Raw genomic sequence first — 20,364 nt, 5'->3', positions numbered from 1 at the left:
TAGAGTCGACTCTTAGCATTTATTAAGAAATTTTTCGTTGCATTGGGTCTAATAAAGAAAAGATGAGTAGTAAGAAAGTATTTTGGTACATTAATGGTTAGAAACCGTATTGTCTTAACTATTGTAACGTGATAGCATCTAATTAACGTAGAGACCATACCGATCTCTACCTTTGTACTTGACCTTATGCAGCAGCCAGAAGGCCCCTGGTAGTACGGCAAAGAGTAACCTTGTAAGGTAACACTCTCATCTCGGTATTCTTGGTAACCTTACAGATTTTACAGTAACTGTGGTTAACATGATACGTACAACATACAACGCTACCAAAACTGTTCGGGGCTAAGGAACTTCATCATGTATTAACCTGCGCATCATGAATTCATGATCTTATCCATGCTCTTTTTATTTTCACTATTCACAAAATTGATAACAACAAATCTGTCATCCCAGATCTCACAACAATTCCCTCGCCTTTAAACTTCAGCAACAAACGTATAATCGAAACACAAACATTACAACATATTTTTAGACTGACCACTGGATGATCATCCATCCCTGTCTTTTGTGGCTTTGGTCAGGCAGGCAAGAAGCCCTCTCAACGTGACCTGCCAACTAAACCGAATGGTGTCTGATGCTATCGGCAGATCAAAACTGCCTCCTTCGGCGCTTCAGCCCAGCAGATACAGTGAAGTTGTTCTGAGAGTTCTCCAGGGAGGAAATCTCGGGGACAAACATAGTGCTGTCATACGAAGGGCAAAGCAAATTATTTTGCCAATAGAGACCAGAGGCTGTCGGTGGCGAGGGAACCTCAGGCACTGTCCATGGATTGTCAGGCACTTGACCTAGAAGTCCTTCGACAAACAGGCCTTCAGCCAGACGGCACTGCGGAGATCCACCAGCACTACCTGGCTTAGCGTTGTCACCCTGTAAGTGCACAGCCAAAACACCAACGGCATAAGAAGCAAACCTAAATGGAAAAATTCAACCCAGCAGGAGAAGAGAAAGATATTCAATAGTGAGCTTCTTGCAAATAAATTAAGCATCGATGTAAATGCCACACAAAAATCTAGCCCTCATTCTGTCAGCAGTATGGTTCAGTCACATTGCATAATCGAACAAGACATGCTAGAAAAATCATGATTGACAGCTCTAAAATTAGTCGCAATGAACTGTATATAGCAAAGGTGGTGGAATTCATCCAAAAGCACACATGAAACAGCATACACCAAGGGAACAGCAATCACTTCCACAGACTTTTTAAGTTACTGTCTTATAAGCTTGATAGTTACGGTAAACAATTTATATTTCAGCAAAAGATTGTCACAGAATCCAAACCCCCAAAGCATCAGCATGCTAGATTGATTCTAGGACTGAGCATTGCACAGTTCCATCAGCATATATCAATTGAAAGGAGCAACTAGGTAAGAAATTCTCATTAATCATAAACACAGATCAGCTTAGGTACTGGTTTTCACTTAACGAATGACGGAAAGGTTAACATCTAAACATCTAGAATAAACTAAATTACAACAGAAGTCTAATTGTATCACAGTAAAAACTCCTAATTTTAAATGCATTCACTGAACAACTAACAATTCGACAGGTATTTGTGTGTGAGTGTGTGTGTGTGTGAGAGAGAGAGAGAGTGCATGTCCTGTATCAGTACTCTAATATTAATCAAAGTATCATGCTTAAACTCTGCATTCCAAAAAATTACTAAAAAAGCACGACATACTGTTGATAACAGGAAAAACAGGCAACCAACAATTTACATATATATAATATTTTGGAATACCTTAGAAGAACCATGCTCAGCAAAGCCAAATTCTGAGTTACTAAAGAACTCATCAACATGCCAATCATGTAGACTATCTGACCCATTACCACCTGTGAATGGTAAGTTGTAGATCCGATCACTATCCTTACTGATTTGATTGGAGTACGCTGCCATGGTGTTAGTGTGGCTAGCTAGCAGAAGTGCTGGACTTTCCTCTGATGAGTACTTGGGTGGAGGGTCTATTGATCTAATTGTGTTGTTGCTCATAGTCCAATTGACCTGTCCTGTCTTGGCCATTGTAACAGAACTCTGCCTAGAATAATTACCATTGATTACATTTTGGCTGGGCAAAGATGCACTGTTTTCACCAGATAAGTCTGTAGGATTCCTTTGCAAATGTTTAGTTGCCGAATCCACTGAACCACCAGCACTCTTAACATGCTTGTCAGCAACAGGTGGAACTGGATCAGCAGGATCAAGGCCAACTTGAACACCTGTTAGTAGGAATCTTTGGTGTACTGAAACAAAGGAGTTTACTGTGTGTATAGAAACATCACAATCTCTGCAAAGAAGTGCACGGTCCTCCAGGCAGAAGAAGTATCCAGAAGCCTCCTGCAATGGCAAATAAAGTTTGAGATCTGCACATAATAAATCAAGGATAAATAGCACATCTTGCAGTTCCAGCAGGAACCAACGAGATGCAATGAAACCTATGTGGGTTCACTTCAGTCATGTGTCCAATAATCAGACCATTAGTTGTCCCTTTCTTTGCACATGGACTTTACACAGTTGCACATGACACAGCCAACTGAACAGTGCCATATTTCATCATGTCATCATCAAAGATCTACATCCAACCTATCCAGTCTGGTACCATATCTCAGCGTCTAAAATAGAACAATACAGTTGGACAAACGTCCTTATGGAAATAAAGGGTGGGGTTCAGATAAACTAACAATAAGTATCTATCCAACCAATGACTTTTTATGTTTTTGCTAGAGGCCTCAAAATTTAATTTTCTTACCGCATAATCAAGTTGATATACATTTGCAAGATCTTGGACTTAAAAGTGCAGCACAAATAAACATGCAAAGCAATAGCATATACTTTTCCTTAATTTTTTTCAGGTATTCCAAACAATAAGTTTTACATCTAACAATCTGTCAACTAGAAATGACCCGATAAGCCTATAAAACACATACAGTCACTACATACTAGGATTTGCTATGTAAAACTGAACAAGGCTTACAGTCTAATGTGCAGCATGACATCACTCTATTAAATGTTGGTACAGTGCTACTTTCCAATATGTGTCCTCAGTATAAGAAACCTATGCAACTGTAATGTTCAAATATTTGCCCTAGTTTAGATGATTGAAATGGCAAAGCATAGTCATCACTTCACCGTTTATTTTACATCATCTCATTTGATATCATATTAGGGACCCTATACTTTCAGACAGGACCAACAGAAAAGATCATTACCAGACTTGTCTCTTCACTCTAGTGTTCCAGCACAATATAAACCATAACTATGAACTGTCAATCCTTTTTAATCTCCTTTTTACCTCATACTATCCAAGTGTGTGAGAATTCAGTTTGTATCCTTAAACTGAGTTTGATCCTTGCACTGATAAAAAAATATATAGTGGTTAACTATGAAATTGGCTAATTGTGATTAAGAAGCTCAAGCATACAACACGAGATAAGAAAACATCTCAGCGAAATGGGGTTTTACTTATAGATGTTCATCATAGTATCAATAGCAACCCCCCAATTTTTAGCTCAGCATATACAGGAATTCCTATTTGTGCTTCCATATGCTTACTAGTTACTACCCCATCTCTGGTGCCGGCACAGCTTGATCAACAGGGAAGAATAGCTTCTTCTGATCGCTGATAAACATAGTAATTTCGCTTTGCTGACTGACTATACTCGATAAGAACATCCAAAACTACTGTCAAACAAATCGAAGCAAAATTTCCTGCCCTAATCGAGGCAGATAAGAGGGGGAGGGAGGGGGCGACCTGGCAGATGTCGCACTTGGGCACGGCCGGGGCGGCGGCGGCTGGCGCCGCGCCGCCGTCGTCGGAGAGCAGCGGCACCCGCTGGTGCTTCCCGGCGAGCTTGTTGGCGGCGTGCACCTCCTCGTCGCACGCCGTGCAGAGCGCCGCCTCGTCGGCGCAGCACAGCACCCGCGCCTCCGCCGCGCCGCACGCGTTGCACTGGATCTTCATCTCCCCGACGACCAATCCCCCAAATCAGCCAGCCGCTAGGGTTTTAGCGACGCGATTGGATCGCTCCCTCTCTTCCCCTATCTCTCCACTGTATACCTCTCTTTCTTCCCAAATCCCCACTGCTTTATTAATCTTTTTTTTCTTAAGCGGAGGTGGTGGTTAGTTAGCGATTAGCGAAGCGAGTGTGATTTGTTTTGTCTAATTGCGTGGTTAGTAGGTGTGGTTTAGCGGCTTCGCTTGCTTTGAATGGTGATAATTAGCTTAGCGAGAGGCTGTAGAAGGGGACGAAGCGGTGGTCAAAGCGCAGGCGAGCACATCAGCAAAGGGGACGCATGGGCGGTTCGACGGTTGCTGCGCGGGATGTCGGCACCAGGTTTACAAAACCGTGCGTAGGGGCGGAGCTAGAGTATGCAGTATGCCGGGGATGCCCGGTAATCTGGTCTATTTTTACTATGTGTGTATCCTATAAATATAAATTTAAATATTTATTATAAATTTAAACTCGATTCAAACTAGAGTAAATAAAGTAAGTGGCACCCTTTAGTCTCCCTCATTCCATTATAGCTTCACCCCTGATTATACGGTTATCACACGGTTATCAGCGCAGTAACCTTCTCAGTTTTTGGCAACCGCACGGTTTTCACGGTAACCACGCAGTTACCACGATAACTAGTTTTTGAAATCATGGTATACCTCGTGGTAACCGCACAGTTTTCACGGTAACCACGCAGTTACCACGATAACCGTTAAACCGTGAGGTGAGAGTAATCTCATCTAAAGCGTTTTGGGGAACCCTAGTCAACACTCGGCGTCGTCACTGTATGAGCTGAAAACTCTGAACTGAAATCAAGTATGTTTCGATTACGCGATTGAATTCAGAAGAACACCACCTGTTTTAGGGGCACTGGATTTGAATCGGAAGCTTGAAATTTGAGTTCTGAGTCGTGAGATCTTGACATTTCCTTTGTGTAGAATTTTTTTTTGGTTTTGGTCTTTTTGCCAGCCACCCCTACACGACGATGCCGCTGTTGTGATTAGATAAGAGTCTATAAGACCGTGCGGTTATCATGGTTAACTTTTCAATTTTTAAAACCATAATCTCGTAGTTACCGTGATAACCATCAAATCGTGAGATGGTGATAACACCACCCCTAAACGTTTGGTAAACCATCTGCTGTGAAACCAAGTCGGAAAAACATCTCTACAAACTTTTTTCCCTACCGATGTACAGCCCTCGATTTCGTATCATCGTGGAAACAAGTCAAAGACATCCCTAGCATCTTCTTCTACCGTTATGCATGCACACACCCAAAAGATGCATCATTTGCTTCATGTCTTCGAGGTGGCATAAAAAGAAGGAATTTGCAATCAGTTTCTTTTCGCAGAATCACTGGGCTTGACTTTTCTTATTTTTCCAACCCCACTGCTGTAAGATCATTCACAGTTGTTTATACTCGCTATTTTTATCGAAAACCTACTCGCGTGTGTATAATATTTGTATCAAAAGCAAGCTGATTTTTTTATCGAAAACATACTTGTGTGTACTCCATTTGTCCCATAATATAAGGGATTTTGCCATTTTGCTTACCCTGCTTGATCACTCGTCTTGTTTAAAAAATTCGTGAAAATATAAAAAACGAAAAATTGTACTTAAAGTACTTTGGATAATAAAGTAAATAAAAAAAAGAATAATAATAAATTTGTTTGAATAAAACGAATGGTTAAATAGTACAAGCAAAATGTCAAAATCTATTATATTAGAGGACGGAGGGAGTATAATATTTGTATAGAAAGCAAGAACTTCGTGTGCATAATATTTGTAGGCACCAGGTTAAAACCATATTGGGTAAGGTCCTATTTTGAGGACCTAAATTTACCATGCCAATATGAATTGAGAAACCGTACACTGATCAAGTCTTAAAAGGTTATACTGAAATTCAAATTCCCAGTTAGATTCATCAAAATTTCAACAATTCTTATCAATAAGCGAATGGCGATCGTGGCTATCGACAAAACCATTGTATGTGGCGCGAGTGGCGATCGACAAAACCATTATATGTGGGTCTCGGTGTCCAAAGGTTTTATAAACCCTGGTCAACACATCCAAAGTATAAGCATGGTAGACCAAGAACCCGGTACAAGATAAATTCGCTAAACAAATGATATGGACTTGCTATGGTTTTTCTTTAAACTGATTGCTCTATTAGTCTTATCTGTAACGACAAATTATTCGTCATCTCATAACTTCACATGCTGGACTCCCACAGGGACAGTACCAGGGTACACAATTCATCTGCTCTGCATGCAAAAAAAATTGTAAACGTGTCGCGTTCACAAAAATTTTAGATGGCACCGACCTTATCTCTAACCATTCAGGAGACTGCATTTGCATGGTTATAGCATAGAACCAGGATAAGCAAGTGCTAGAATTAAAAATCCCAACATGAAAACAGAGACACATGCCAACCCAAGCACATCAATAAAATGCAATCATCTTCATAAAGCAGAACCCACAGGTACCATGACCAGGTAAATGTACAGAACTCAGTGAATGGACAGCTGAGTTTGATACGACACGATGCCAAACATAAACCACAGGTAAATATTTTTCAACACGTTCACCAACCAACAAACCGGAGCTAAATTATTCACTCCATATCATGTGATACGCAAAAGCAGATGCAAGCTCACATTACTGAACCAAATAGGGAGTAAACTTAGTCCCAAATGACCAAAATAGCATATTGAGGACTTAGCAACCCTGCTCGATCAGATAATCGCCAAGCCTCTCCACAATCATGTTGCACTGGCCTGGGGTCATCGGCTCATCATAGATTCCAAGAATCAACGACAGGCCAGTCTTCTTGACACATATGCCTCCAGTGCCCTATAAGAAACGTGCAGATGGGAGTTATAGATCAAATCTTTGTTTTAAAAAATGGAAAATAAACAGAGAAACATATTGATGCATTCCACATGTTTCTGTAGTGTGTTAAGGAATTTCATACAAAATCATGCGACTTGCGGCAAATACATTCTGCATTAGTTAAGCAGTACTCAGAGCAGGGATACCCAAACAAAACAGTATGAAATTGCCACAGATAACCAGCAATAATCTACTGGTTTAACCACTAATAAATGGTACTCTGCGTTAAACATTCAATGTCTATTCGACTAGTTAACGACTGCAGACTGTGAGTTATTGACAGCCAGAGAAAAGACAGGGAAAAAGAATAATTCAACAACCTCTGCTAATCAAATCAAAGCTGCAATCAACATGGTGCTAGTGAAAGCAGAAGTATGAAACAAGCAAACCTTTTATTGCCACTTCATAATGAATTTTTTTTAGCAATATAAATATAAGGACTATACGGGCCAAGGACTATTAATCCTGCCTAGCAGTTGTGTAAAGTCAACTTCTAGATTCCAGACTACGTATACCAGACCATGAGCCCATAATGACATCTTAAAGCAAGGTATTCATCAGAAGCTTTCATTAATGAGGTAACCTAGCATACAAAGTATAACTCCTCTACTAAGGAATAAATCAGCAGTTGTTTCATTATTTAACATTTAATTAGATGCAACATGCTTTCATAAATGAGGTAACATGGTATAGCACCTTCCCTAAGGATTAAAATAGGAACGATATCATTTAACATGTTCATAACTTCATATGAGCCATAAAAAGAAACACATAAAGAATTCAGTTCATCTGTCAAAACTAGTAGTCATAAAACATTGCTGATATCACATACATTTCATTTGAAAAAGAAAACTTTACCTTCTTTCCTCGGATGACAACCCCTGGTTCACCTTGGATCACCATGTATTTTGTGCCCCCAAGGAAAAGACCAGTTGGTGCGAGACTGCCGGGTTCATCAAAGTCCTTCATGATGCCAGTAATCTCCTCAGGCTTGTACTGCAACAAAGCGCCAGATGCAGAAAACAAGAAAAATTTAGAAGGGCAGAATAGGAGTATCTATACAGAATTTTCATGTGAAAAATAAGAACTAAAGGAATTCAAAGACACGCTACATTAGACCTCTGTTGTAAGTTCAGTCACTTGCTATTGCAACAAGATAGCTATTACCGTCACCACAAAATCATATGATAATGCCTGTCAAGGAAGATCTACGGTAATGTTGGATCTGCTTCAAATGGTCAAAAGGATGGGGACAAAGCTATCTCGATATTAAAAGGCACTTCACAAGACAAAGCTACATGATTACATAAAATACGCACTTAGGACATCAGAGAAGTATGTCACCCTCAAAGAAATATTCCAAATACTGTACTAGCATTCTAAGCACCACGATCCACACAAACATATCCAATATGCTTTAGCTAACCTTAAGCAGCTATTCCATCAATGATATTGTTTTCATGGTATTCACATATAACAAATGATAAGTTCCTATGCAGCTAGTAGTATGACTTCGAATTCCCTGGACTAAAGAAATTCTCCAGAATCGAAGACTAAATCCTCACCAGAACGGTATAACATCCACGTGCCAGTGAACTCGATCTTGCTATTTCCACCGACGATTCCACCATTAATTCAACCCAAATTCAAAACGCCTCGGTGTTTCCCTCCCACCAATGAACTCGATCTTACTATTCCCACCGGCGATTCCACTGTTAATTCAACCCAAATTCAAAACGCCTCGGTGTTTCCCTCCCACCAATGAACTCGATCTTACTATTCCCACCGGCGATTCCACCATTAATTCAACTCAAAATCAAAACGCATCTCCTATTCACAGCTAGTATTTCCCTCCCACAACAGATAGTAATCGCTAGTATACACCTCACACAACAGATAGCAGTCGCATGGCAATGAATTTGATCTTGCTATTTCAACCAGCGATTCCACCATTGGTTCAACTCAAACTCAAAAACACATCTCCGGAAATATTTCCCTCCTACAAAGATCCCTTCCTATCAAGCGAAGAGGCAGCGGAAACAACACCATAAGCGTACAAGATCCACACCTAGATCATCATCAGCCAAGATCCGGATCCCAGCCCGCGCCCGATCGGGATCGCGGGCCTTTAGATCCGTCGCGTGGGCAGATCTAACAGCACGCCCACGCCCACGAACGAAACAAGTAGCAGATGGAAACGAGACGGGGAGAGGAGAGGAGATGGGATTACCTGCGGGAAGTTGGGGGACTGCGCCCAGACGCTGCCGTCGTGGCCGACGATGGCGGCGGCGGTGAGGTGGTTGCCGTCTATCTCGCACATCAGGTGGTCGTCGACGTACGCCTGCCACGACATCTTCGCCTCGCCGGCGGCGGCCGCGCGCGCTCTCTCGCTGCTGCTGCTGCTTTGCTTCGCTGCTTCGTCGACTCGGTCTGCTTGGATCGCACGCGGTGTCTTTGACGGCTGGAGGAAGGGGGGGAGAGGGGGAATATATCGTTTGCGTGTGGGCGACTACGGGTGAGCGTGAGGTGGAATGGAACCCTACTTTTTTTTTCCTTTTTTTAATTTTCAGTATATTATTTATTATCTTTTATATTTTTAATAATGAAAAAGAGAGAAGGAATTTATTTTGTGGAGCAATAACTCTTTGGTAGCAATGTGAGTATAGGGAAACATTATACTCCCTCCGTCCCAAATTATACTTTTTTACACGGTCTCCAGTGACATATTTTAACTATTAATTTATATTTAATGTTGTTTCTAACGAATATGAAATTATCATCACATTAAAGTACTTTAGAATATGAATCTAATAATATAACATGCGTAATACTTAGAATATATATGGTTAGTATGATTGTTAGTCAAAAGTTACTGAGTTTGATTTTTATTAAAAGGAGGACGCCCTCTAATTTGGGACGGAGGGAATACTTATTTTGCATAGATGGATTCAAAGCGTGGTTAGTAGATTTTTTTTTTTAACTTTCTGTTGACTTGTTCGTAGAGGGGGGCAGTTTTTCACAAGGTAGCTAGCGGTTACTGGTGTGAATATAGTAAGATTTAGTATAGTTATTAGCAGTGTGGGTTTCATTCAAGTTCAATAAATATAAATTTATAATATTTTTAGTTTTGAAAAGCAACGTGATAATACCACCTATATTGGATCTGTAGTGACAGGAGTTTTGGTTAAAAGTGGTGGTAACCGCGAACAACATGTTAACTAAAGAGGTGGGTCATGAACCGCATGCGTTTGATATAGTAAAGACATTTATTATTACTTTACAATTACCGATGAAATTATACGAAGAGAAACTTTTGTATCCTAAATGTTTTACAAATAGAAGAATCTTATCATATCATAATAATATAAAAGCATTGCGTATTATAAGATTAAATAATTGAATGGAAGAACTGAGAACATGGTGTATTGGTGTCCCACTCCCATACAGGTGGCTATCGTGAAAAAAGAGCATCTCTTTTCTTCTTATTCTTCTTTATTTTCTTTTTTTTCTTATGGTGTTATTCTTTTCTTTTCGAGAACTTGTTTTTGGTGGTTTCGTTACAAGCACTAACCAGATCTGTTCTTTTGTGTACAATTGGTTTCTTTTATCTTCAGATCGCATCAGGGTGATCTGAATTTAGGTAACTGGAATGACAAGTGAAACTTGCAGAATTGAAGTACCGATTTTGCAGTTCAATCGGGATTGCCATCTCCTGAGAAGAAAATTTGTATGCTAAATTAAAGTTGTTAGCTACTTAGCTCCATATCGTTTCAACTGGCAATCAGGAATGCAAATTCGACTATGTATTTGCAATGCATTTGTACAGTACTAATTCAACATAATGTCAACTGGCCTGCAGCTATTTTGTCTCAAATTTTTGAAACATTCTGCTTAAAAAACTCATGCCCTGATTTTTGAAATTTACCCTAGCAAATCTTGAAGCAAGGAACAAACAATCTTGAATTGATAATAGGCACATACATACATAACAAATAGGATGAATATGGGCAGCTATATACATTTAGAACGATGGCAACTCAACTAAATTCCTTCCCCTTCGAGACACCATTTCGGCTAAACCGGTGTTGAGGTACATGCATATGCCTCAAAGTCTTGGATTCTTGTTGCTGAGCAAGAGAGGAGTCACTTCAGAGATGGAAACAAACATGAGAGCATATTTGTCATTGGCTTGGTTGGGGTAGTCTTGTGAGAAGACAAGCTGGCATGCTCTGTAATATCAGGAATATTAGCTGCTGTTACTTCAGAGCTCTCCAAATCTGCTTCTGTTACCGATACCACATTCCCTGCTGCAGATGCTGCTGCTGAGTGGCTTGTAACAGTGGGAAGTTCTGCTTCTGCATTCTTCTTGCTGAAATCTTGAACCACCTACAAGGATCAAAGCCACCAAGAATGTAAGCTGATTTATTCCAAGAGGACAACACTAAAGTATAAACCAGAGAAAGAAATTGTCATTCCAGGAACTACAATTTTGTGGAGTTCTCAGTAACACATTGCTGGAGAGTAAATAATAATGCACATGCCATGTGCCGTAAGGGAATGAGAGATACACCAAATAGATATCCGGGACCCCCTGTGTTTTGGCAGTGGCACTTAATTAAGGCAATCATAAGCACAGAGTATCATCAGTAGAGCTGTGAGCTCAGCCATACACGAAGAAGGGAAGATAGAGATAACCCCCTGCTCTCTCTTAACAGATCGAGGAAGATAAAGAATCCAACACCTTTTAAACTGAAGTACACTTTACACTCAACCAATCTCTTATAATTTAATGTATGTCCAACTCACAAAGTCCTAACTGAATGGCAATGCACAGGGAAGACAACCAGCCCTCAGGCAGCACTGGCCTGGCTTGTGCGATGGTTGTAGTGTTCATGGCCCCATGTTGGCATTGATAGGGGGTTTCCCACATGACAGCATAAGTCATCTTTACTCTTTTGCTAAGGAACAGGCTAGATTTGGGCCCATGGGGAATCCATTTGGTCCACAATAAAATTTGGTGCAACGCCAGAGCAAAAGTAGCTAAATGTCATAATCCAAGCAGCTTGCAGATAGCAGCATTGCTCCGCAAATACTATTGTCATGTTTACATGACAATAAAATATAAAACTAACTCGTAGTTAATGTCCTAATTCAAGATTCAAGTTGTAGGACAGTAAGAGTAACAACAACAATATTTGTACTCTATATACTTGATGCAAGCTTTATTTCCTAGATGAAGGTGCCTGCATGTCATCCCAAATGACAGAAAAAGATGCTAAATAAGAATGCAATATATGCTTTCCCAGTTAGTTTACAGTATGCCACTAATCACTTTCTCGGCAATGTCCACTTAAAATATACGGCGTGAGGAGATAATGCATGTAACTTATCAAATCTTATGAAGAAACAATCGGAAAGTGAGATACAGCATATTTGTTAGTGCAATGGACCTCCCACCCATTCAACAAAAATAAATCTCGTTAATGCAGTGCATTGAAAATTTAAGATATGGAAAAGGTGAGTTAGGATATCCTTTTAGTACCCTCCATTGAGAACGAGTCAGCAACACTCGAGCCCTTTTAGACCGCACATGCTCAAAAGCTGTAGAAGGCGTCATATTCTTGTATTTCACCTGGTGAAATGGATCATTTAACGAAATGCATGGATTACACTAAAACATCAATGTGAAATTAATTCCAAATAAGTAGTATGTGATGACTTTTATTCTCATTATGGATCTGAACTTCTCAGTTCAATCACCAAAAGATGGGTAATTAGGATTACCAGATAACATAAGACAACAGTTGTACTCCTGCCTCTTCCAGCTTTGCAATGGATATATGTCATCCTCCCACAAGACGCATTTCCTAATAAGAAATATTCAGAGATGTCATGATGGCATTCATATATAAATTTGAAAAAGAGGTTGACAATAGAAAACATGAATGGTCAACAAGTCATCCACTAATTCTAGGATGATCAACTAATTAAATGGCTAGTTAAAAGGTTCACATTGGGCTAATCTATTGCTCACTTACTATGTATGAAATCAACAGCTCGACTAATATCCACAAGTGAGGGAGCAAACAGGTAATCTCTTGTAGGAATAACAAGGTGATCAATCCCACGAGACTGAAAATTTCAGCAGAGGAGCATTCCGTGTCATAAGAAACTTCCAATTGAACATAACTGAATTTGCAGTAAGCCAACAACCTTTCATCAGACTCTGTCACCAGAAGTTTTCATGAAACATTTTAGTGCTAAAGTCTGAACTTTCAGATATGGCATTAATCTTCTTACACAAAAGAGGGAAAAATAAAAATCTTGTTAGCAGCTTGCCTGATACATCGATGATGGCACCAAAGTCTCAAATGGTTCATTCAGGGTTATGACACCATACACCCCAAGCTTCTGCAACCGGGGAACATCTCTACGGAATGGAACAGCTCCAAGCAAAATGAACTGGAAAGAGGACAATATTTACAAATATTAGACTGATAATTCTCAATCCTTATAGTCATCAGATAGGAGGCAGATATATATATAACACATTGAAATGTCTGCTCCGAAGAGCAACAACTTCTTTCTTGCGAGGTATCAACACCATAACTCTACATTCACATATATATTTTTTTTAGATTTTTTTTTAGAGAAGAGCATATTTTACCCGGCCTCAACATCCAATTGGATATATGTATCCTTTTTAAATTAGGAACTTAGCCTATCGAACAGGAAACTTAGCCCTTAAATAACCCAATCTAAAATTCATTCCTACAGAGATTTGAACTCAGGACCTTGGAGTGCTACTCAGGTCACTGCAACGTTCTCATACATATAGTTACATCTTGGGTAAATTGGGCAAGAACAACTCCAACTCGCAACAATGTTAGTATGTTCGTAATCATGAGAATCAGTTGATACGCGTTGGACAGGAAGAACTAAGCAGCATCGCGGGCAGTTGCCGACAACAACTACAGCTCACCTGATCGACCTCGTCCCACCACCGGAACTCGGCCTGGACCTTGCTCCGCACCACGTTGTACAGCAGCGTCGGGTAGAACAGCGCCCTCGCCATGGCGCCCACCGCCGCCTCCTTCGCCTTCGCCTTCCTCCGCTCCCCCGCCGCCACCCCGCGCCTTCCTCCGGCCGCCTCTACTACGGCCATGGCCGATTCTCCCTTCTCCCTCCCCTGCAAACGCAAAGGAATCCGACGAACAAGAAAAAAAAAAAAAACTGGTCTTCGAGTTGGGGAATTCGGGGTACTACAGTAGAGCAGCATATGGACATATGGTGCCACCTACATCGTCCACGTGGGATGATGGCATCGAGCACGCATCTCAAAGCATAAAGGCCCAAAGTGGCAGCCTTGGCCCAAGCCCACTTGTGGCACTGCTCCGTCCGTCCACGTACTCGCCCTGTAAAAAAAAAAAAAGACAAACCCTGAGTTTCCGTGTCCAACGTCCGTTTTATTTGAAAAAATTATGAAAAAAATTAAAAAGATAAGTCACGCATAAAGTATTAGTCATGTTTTATCATCTATCAACAATGAAAATACTAATTATAAAAAAATTTCATATAAGACGGACAGTTAAATGTTGGACACGAAAACTCAGGGTTTATCTTTTTTTTGACGGAGAGAGTAGGTCGGAAGGCAGCACGATTCTCAAAGCATAACGGCCCATGTGGCTGCCTCGATCCAGCCCACTTGTGAGCTGTGATCAGGGCAACTGGCCAAGAGCAGTGCAAGACCCGACTAGAAAAAACCTAAAGGTGACACATAGGATAAAACACTCCAAAGACACTATTCATAATGTAGGTTATCTATGGTGGGACCTAAAAAAAATTTTGCATTTCAGCCCCCACATCAGAGGGGCTGCACCTTCCCTCTCCAATATAGTACTTTATCTGTCACATAATATAAGGGATTTTGAAATAATCTGATACATCTTAGTATTACAAATTTAGATAAAAAAAACCTGTTGCATCTCTCCGATATACTCTCTATGTCCAGTTTTGAACAATGCAGTGTTGCATCCCTTTAAAATCTTTTATATTATGCGACGAAAATAGTAGCACGGTTTGGTGTGTACAGTCCATTTTGCCAGTGGTCCCCACTCGTAGATCTGAGAAACCGAGGACTCCAGTTGGACGCGAGTTTTCTTCCAAATATGCGGGCTCCACCTCTTTTCTCCTAGTACACGCCAATCAGCTGTCCTACGTGGACTGATGAAGGCAAACGCCACGTAGGAGCAATGTGAAGGGTCTCAGGCCAAAGGCATCGAGCACGAATCTCAAAGCATAAAAAGCCCAAGTGGCAGCGTGGGGCCCACTCCCACCACAAGTGGCGGACGATCCTCCAATACCTCCGCTTCCTCCGTTTCCTCCGTCCCCCCATCTCCTCTTCTCCTCCTCCCTCCACCACCACCACCCCCGCGTCGTCGTCACCATTCGTCCATCCGTTCGCTCTCCTCCCCTCCGCCGTCGCCGTCACCGTCACCCTCCTCGTCGTCGTCGTCACGCGCCACCGTCGCCATCCATCCGTCGCCGCTGCCGCCCCACTCGCAGCGAAAGAAAAACCGAAACGAACCCGATCCGAGATGGCGCCCGCACACCGAGGCCCCCATGGCGTCGCCTCCAACCGCCTCCGCGTCCGCCAGTGAGGCCGCGGAATCCGGCAGGCGGAGCGCGCCGGGGCCGATCGACGTGCCGAGCCCGAGGGACCACCTGCACCACCTCCTCGACCGACGTGACACGCCGCGGGTCGTGCACGTGGAGGGGACGACGATGCAGCGGCAGCGTGGGGAGGCGGCGGGTGACGCGGCGGCGGCGGCGGCGGCGGCGAAGCCCGAGGTGAAGCTGGTGACCGGGGATGGCGGGTACGTGCTCGAGGACGTGCCGCATGTGTGCGACTACCTCCCCGATCTACCGGTGAGTCTCCGCCGCTTGCCGGCCGTCTCCTCCTCTGCGTTGGATCGATCTGGGGATTGGGGTTGGGAGGGGAGGGGAAGGGAGGGATTGCCGCGGCGCTAGATCCATGGTTCGTGTGCGCATGCGCGAATGTGTGGGAATGTGCGATCCGATTAGGATTCTGTCCAATCCAAAGTTGTGGTTAACTTTTGTTATTTGTTTATTCGAAAGTAAACCATTTTGCTCGTCAGTTATGTTTGTGCGTACGGATATACGGCCGTGGGCACTTTTGGGGATTGGAATAGTGATGGCTTTGGAAAAGCCTCTCCTTTTTGGAGAGGGCAGTTGAACTCCGTTAAATTTGTTTTATTTCTGTGTGCTTTTAATTTGATGAGGTAGTTGTAGGTGATACGTGATGATTAGTCACATTGGCCTTGTGATAAATGTTGAGTCTTCAATTCTATTTCGCTGTGATTATGATGGCCATTGTCTGTTGTTTGATGCAGACATACTCAAATCCACTGCAAGATAACCCGGCATACTCGGTTGTGAAGTAAGACTGAACCTGCCAAGTTGATTTTTCAATCCATTTCTCCTTTTCGGCGTTTCTCATGTGTGTGTTAATTTGACTCAAAATATCCCGTTTGCAGGCAATACTTTGTAAACCCAGATGACACTGTCTGCCAGAAGGTGAATTCTTGATAAATTTGCAGCGAGCTCATGTTCCATTTCTTTGAGTCAATGCTTGTAGTTATGCAAATTATTCATTTTGATCCAATGATTATGATTGTTCAATGCAGGCCATTGTTCACAAGGATGGCCCTAGAGGCAACCACTTCCGTCGTGCTGGGCCTCGACAGAGGGTATATAACATTGTATTCATATACTGACACAAATAAGTTGGAAAAAACTATTCTTTTTTTCTTACTTCATATTATTCCTGGTCAGGTGTTTTTTGAATCGGATGAGGTCCATGCATGCATTGTCACATGTGGAGGACTGTGCCCTGGACTGAACACTGTCATTAGGGAAATTGTATGTGGCTTATATGACATGTATGGTGTCAGTAGGGTACTTGGAATTCAGGCAAGTCATTGCACTGCATCACAAAGTCCATATACAGTATGCAGGCGATCATATTTCCTTCTAGTTCTGAAAATTACTTTATTCCTGAAGTATCATTCGTGCCATTTTGGACTTCTTTATATTTTTCCAGTCACATCAACCAATTCAGGGAGGTGCATCACACCCGTATTTGCATTTGCATTTGGCAATGAATTCTTATTGAAGAGAATGTATGAACAATGGGCAATTTGTTTTGCACAAATCTCTATACTCAATATAACATCCTGAATACTGCCAAAACGAATTCTTCAACTTTAAAATTGCTGGTGTGCTGCAATGTTTTTTTATATGTGTGATTAAGGGTCATATGGAAAAAGGATCAATGACATTACAAAAGCTAAGAAAATTAAAATGTAATATTGGGGCACTGTCTTCCTCTAATTTTGTTTTCTGTGTTTTTCACAGGGTGGGTATAGAGGTTTCTATGCTTGTAACACCATTGACTTGAGTCCAAAGAGTGTAAACGACATTCACAAAAGGGGTGGAACTGTTCTTGGGACATCACGTGGAGGCCATGAAACCATGAAGATTGTTGACAGCATCCAGGATCGTGGTATAAATCAGGTAAAGGAAATGGATGCCATTTTATTACTTTTCAGACACTGTTTTATGAATCAATTTACAGATAGTATGAAGATTCTTCTACCTAACTGAAACATCTTACATTCAGCGTTGGTTACAAGTTTGTGCATTGTCCAGGTTTATGTAATTGGTGGTGATGGTACTCAAAGGGGTGCAGGAGTGATTTTTGAAGTAAGCATGATTATATATCATCTCGAAGTGTTCAACATGATCAAATTATAGTTTTTACTCCCAAGGGTTGGTAGGGTATTTCATTATAAATAAAATGGACGCAGTATATCCTTTAGAACTCATCCTCTTAACCAAATGGTATAATAATTGAAAGTCGATCAACTGTATTCCCCCTTTTTTTTAGTAACATGTTTGTAAATGTGACTATGATTGGACTCTTTTTACAGGAGATTAGAAGACGTGGTCTCAAGGTTGCTGTTGCTGGCATTCCAAAGACGATTGATAATGATATACCAGTAATGATCTTTTTCACATTATATTGACATTAGGGTATGAATTATGGTGTATATGCATAATTTGTTTCTACCCTATGTGCAGGTAATTGACAGATCATTTGGTTTCGACACTGCAGTTGAGGAGGCCCAACGTGCAATAAATGCTGCTCATGTAGAAGCTGGAAGTGCCGAGAATGGTATAGGCCTCGTAAAGCTAATGGGTCGACACAGTGGTATGTTTCTCGGCGACAGTGATATGTCGTGCTGGAATGAAACATTATTAGCCCATCATATACTTAGGTCAATTCAGCACAATAGTTTCTATGCTAATATCTTTATTCTGAAAAGACCTTTCTAAGAAATTTTGGTGAGTCTATGCAACTCTTATATCTATTTCTGTTATTACAATGGAATTCCAGTAAAGCATTTGCCTAACAATCTTTTTGAATTTATATGTGAGAATAGGGATGCATGTATTATTCTGCTATGGCTACTTGCAAGTAGTAAATATGACATGTGCGAGCTTATTGGATTTTGCGAGTTCCACATCTTGGGCTATACTTGGCTCAATTCCATGTTTCTGGATGTAGCACACTGAGATAATGTAATCATGAACTAGATAAGCTGCGCACACATATGTTCTGTAGTAATTTCCAGAATCTAGAGCGAGAGTGAAACTTTGTCCACATATCTATTCCTTTGTGCAATACGATACTACATTTATAACTTTGCTGTGTTTCACTGATGCAGGTTTCATTGCACACTATGCTACTCTAGCCAGCAGAGACGTGGTATGTTCACATCTCTGTCAAGCTGAAAACATTTATATATATCATTTCTGTGATTTTACTAAAAAAAAAAGGGGTTTAATTTTCTCCAATTGAGGTGAGAAACTTTTTTTATATTTTGTCAGGATTGTTGCTTGATTCCAGAGTCACCTTTCTATCTGGAAGGTGAAGGTGGCCTTTTTAGATATTTGGAAAAGCGTCTGAAGGAGAATGGTCATATGGTTATCGTTGTTGCGGAGGGTGCAGGGCAGAAACTTATTAATGAAACAAAGGAATCAATGGGGAAAGATGCTTCAGGCAATTCGATTCTTCTTGATGTTGGTCTTTGGTTATCTCAAAAGATAAAAGTAAGACTCTTGAACATTGTTTTACATCTCCCATCAATCTCTACTCTGCTGTCTATTTATTGGACTGGTTACTGACTTGAATTACTAGTGAAGTAGCTTTTCTTATACTTAGTATACTTGGTTCATTTGGTTATTTTGTTATCAATGACCAAATTAAAGTTATTTTCTTACAACATTTGCTATATGCCTCTGTATTTCTCTCTTGTCTAAAGCTTGCCAAATTAAAGTTATTTTGTTATCAATGTTCTATTTGTAAATTCAGGAGCATTTCAAGAAAATCAAGACAACTATAAATCTCAAGTATATAGGTCAGTCGCCTCTTTTATTCTACTTTTAGCATCCCAAGCTTTGCTTGATTTCACTGTAACAAAATCTCAGATCTTATGCTTCTATTGCAGATCCTACATACATGATACGTGCCATTCCTAGCAATGCATCTGACAATGTGTATTGCACACTGTTGGCACACAGTGTGGTTCATGGAGCCATGGCTGGATACACTGGTTTCACTGTTGGCCAAGTAAATGGTCGGCATTGCTATATCCCGTTTTACGTAAGTCATTCGCTATAGGGCAGTTAAACTTTCTGTTAATACAAAAAAAAAAACTCTGCTCCACTGCTCTCCATACTGATTACTGTCTTATCACTAAAATTTTCAGAGGATCACAGAGAAGCAGAACAAAGTTTCAATTACTGATAGGATGTGGGCAAGACTTCTCTCCTCAACCAACCAGCCAAGTTTCCTCAGCAAGAAAGATGTGGAGGACGCAAAGATGGAAGAAGAGAGAGCATCCAAGTTTTTCGATGGGCCGCCTCCCAACCCCAAGGTTGAAGACAAAGTCGCTTCCAATGGCAAGGCTGTGAAGTGAGGCAGAAGGCTACTGATCTATTATGTGCAGATGGATTAATTATTACTCAATAATGTCAGTAATCTATCTATGGCTAGTGAGATGGATTAGTAAATAATATTAGTATATCTATGGCAAGTGATGCTCAGCTCTTCCTGTCCAAATTAAAATGCTGAGAATAGATCTCCTCTAGCAGGTTATCGTCATTATATTTATGTTACTGCTGTTTGCTTGCTGTTTATGATAGGCATCTCTTGGAATGCTATATTTTTTTTCACATCTAATGTGATATGTCTATATTGCGGTAATGTTCAAGAACCATGGAACATTGTTCAGATGTGCAGTAAATTATTAACTTGTTCCGAAGAATTATGGTTGGGGT

General features: G+C 41.0%; 4 protein-coding genes across 4 annotated transcripts; 1 reads left to right on the top strand and 3 right to left on the bottom strand.

Annotated features, from left to right (window-relative positions):
* Positions 1-355: 355 nt before the first annotated feature.
* LOC127777368 (B-box zinc finger protein 22-like) lies at positions 356-4,315 on the bottom strand. The gene is made up of 3 exons (XM_052303949.1): positions 3,804-4,315; positions 1,796-2,389; positions 356-924 (listed from the first exon to the last, which is right to left on the bottom strand). Exons 1-3 carry the CDS (start codon positions 4,011-4,013, stop codon positions 646-648), a joined length of 1,083 nt encoding a protein of 360 aa, XP_052159909.1. The 5' UTR covers positions 4,014-4,315; the 3' UTR covers positions 356-645.
* A 2,174-nt stretch (positions 4,316-6,489) lies between these two features.
* LOC127777438 (profilin LP04) lies at positions 6,490-9,412 on the bottom strand. The gene is made up of 3 exons (XM_052304031.1): positions 9,170-9,412; positions 7,798-7,935; positions 6,490-6,900 (listed from the first exon to the last, which is right to left on the bottom strand). Exons 1-3 carry the CDS (start codon positions 9,290-9,292, stop codon positions 6,766-6,768), a joined length of 396 nt encoding a protein of 131 aa, XP_052159991.1. The 5' UTR covers positions 9,293-9,412; the 3' UTR covers positions 6,490-6,765.
* Positions 9,413-10,723: 1,311 nt separating this feature from the next.
* Positions 10,724-14,155, bottom strand: LOC127777437 (phosphatidylglycerophosphate phosphatase PTPMT2-like). Its single transcript, XM_052304030.1, has 6 exons — positions 13,922-14,155; positions 13,279-13,401; positions 12,978-13,071; positions 12,724-12,806; positions 12,482-12,571; positions 10,724-11,325 (listed from the first exon to the last, which is right to left on the bottom strand). The coding sequence occupies exons 1-6, from the start codon at positions 14,102-14,104 to the stop codon at positions 11,083-11,085; spliced, it is 816 nt and encodes a 271-aa protein (XP_052159990.1). The 5' UTR covers positions 14,105-14,155; the 3' UTR covers positions 10,724-11,082.
* Positions 14,156-15,342: 1,187 nt separating this feature from the next.
* LOC127777436 (ATP-dependent 6-phosphofructokinase 3-like) lies at positions 15,343-20,303 on the top strand. The gene is made up of 14 exons (XM_052304029.1): positions 15,343-15,867; positions 16,353-16,399; positions 16,497-16,536; positions 16,647-16,709; positions 16,795-16,932; positions 17,377-17,535; positions 17,671-17,724; positions 17,952-18,020; positions 18,103-18,232; positions 18,750-18,790; positions 18,913-19,134; positions 19,397-19,442; positions 19,533-19,687; positions 19,794-20,303. The coding sequence occupies exons 1-14, from the start codon at positions 15,562-15,564 to the stop codon at positions 20,001-20,003; spliced, it is 1,680 nt and encodes a 559-aa protein (XP_052159989.1). The 5' UTR covers positions 15,343-15,561; the 3' UTR covers positions 20,004-20,303.
* Positions 20,304-20,364: the final 61 nt, after the last annotated feature.

This window comes from Oryza glaberrima, chromosome 6, assembly GCF_000147395.1.
Source record: "Oryza glaberrima chromosome 6, OglaRS2, whole genome shotgun sequence".
Taxonomy (NCBI): domain Eukaryota; kingdom Viridiplantae; phylum Streptophyta; class Magnoliopsida; order Poales; family Poaceae; genus Oryza; species Oryza glaberrima.
Note: the sequence above shows the minus strand (reverse complement) of the source record. Positions and strands in the feature narration are given on the sequence as shown.

What these genes read in the sequence shown, in the direction of transcription:
- LOC127777368 (XM_052303949.1), bottom strand. Translation starts at nt 4,013, where the DNA reads ATGAAGATCCAGTGCAACGCGTGCGGCGCGGCGGAGGCGCGGGTGCTG. An exon ending in CCAAGTGCGACATCTGCCAG is followed by an intron (nt 2,390 to 3,803) that starts GTCGCCCCCTCC and finishes TTGCCATTGCAG; the next exon opens with GAGGCTTCTGGATACTTCTT. An exon ending in CTGAGCATGGTTCTTCTAAG is followed by an intron (nt 925 to 1,795) that starts GTATTCCAAAAT and finishes GTGCACTTACAG; the next exon opens with GGTGACAACGCTAAGCCAGG.
- LOC127777438 (XM_052304031.1), bottom strand. Translation starts at nt 9,292, where the DNA reads ATGTCGTGGCAGGCGTACGTCGACGACCACCTGATGTGCGAGATAGAC. An exon ending in AGTCCCCCAACTTCCCGCAG is followed by an intron (nt 7,936 to 9,169) that starts GTAATCCCATCT and finishes GCTTTGTTGCAG; the next exon opens with TACAAGCCTGAGGAGATTAC. An exon ending in TTGTCATCCGAGGAAAGAAG is followed by an intron (nt 6,901 to 7,797) that starts GTAAAGTTTTCT and finishes CGTTTCTTATAG; the next exon opens with GGCACTGGAGGCATATGTGT.
- LOC127777437 (XM_052304030.1), bottom strand. Translation starts at nt 14,104, where the DNA reads ATGGCCGTAGTAGAGGCGGCCGGAGGAAGGCGCGGGGTGGCGGCGGGG. An exon ending in GGTGGGACGAGGTCGATCAG is followed by an intron (nt 13,402 to 13,921) that starts GTGAGCTGTAGT and finishes TCCTCTTTCCAG; the next exon opens with TTCATTTTGCTTGGAGCTGT. An exon ending in TGACTCGTTCTCAATGGAGG is followed by an intron (nt 11,326 to 12,481) that starts GTACTAAAAGGA and finishes TGATCCTTGTAG; the next exon opens with GTGGTTCAAGATTTCAGCAA.
- LOC127777436 (XM_052304029.1), top strand. Translation starts at nt 15,562, where the DNA reads ATGGCGTCGCCTCCAACCGCCTCCGCGTCCGCCAGTGAGGCCGCGGAA. An exon ending in ATGACACTGTCTGCCAGAAG is followed by an intron (nt 16,537 to 16,646) that starts GTGAATTCTTGA and finishes TGTTCAATGCAG; the next exon opens with GCCATTGTTCACAAGGATGG. An exon ending in GTAGGGTACTTGGAATTCAG is followed by an intron (nt 16,933 to 17,376) that starts GCAAGTCATTGC and finishes TGTTTTTCACAG; the next exon opens with GGTGGGTATAGAGGTTTCTA.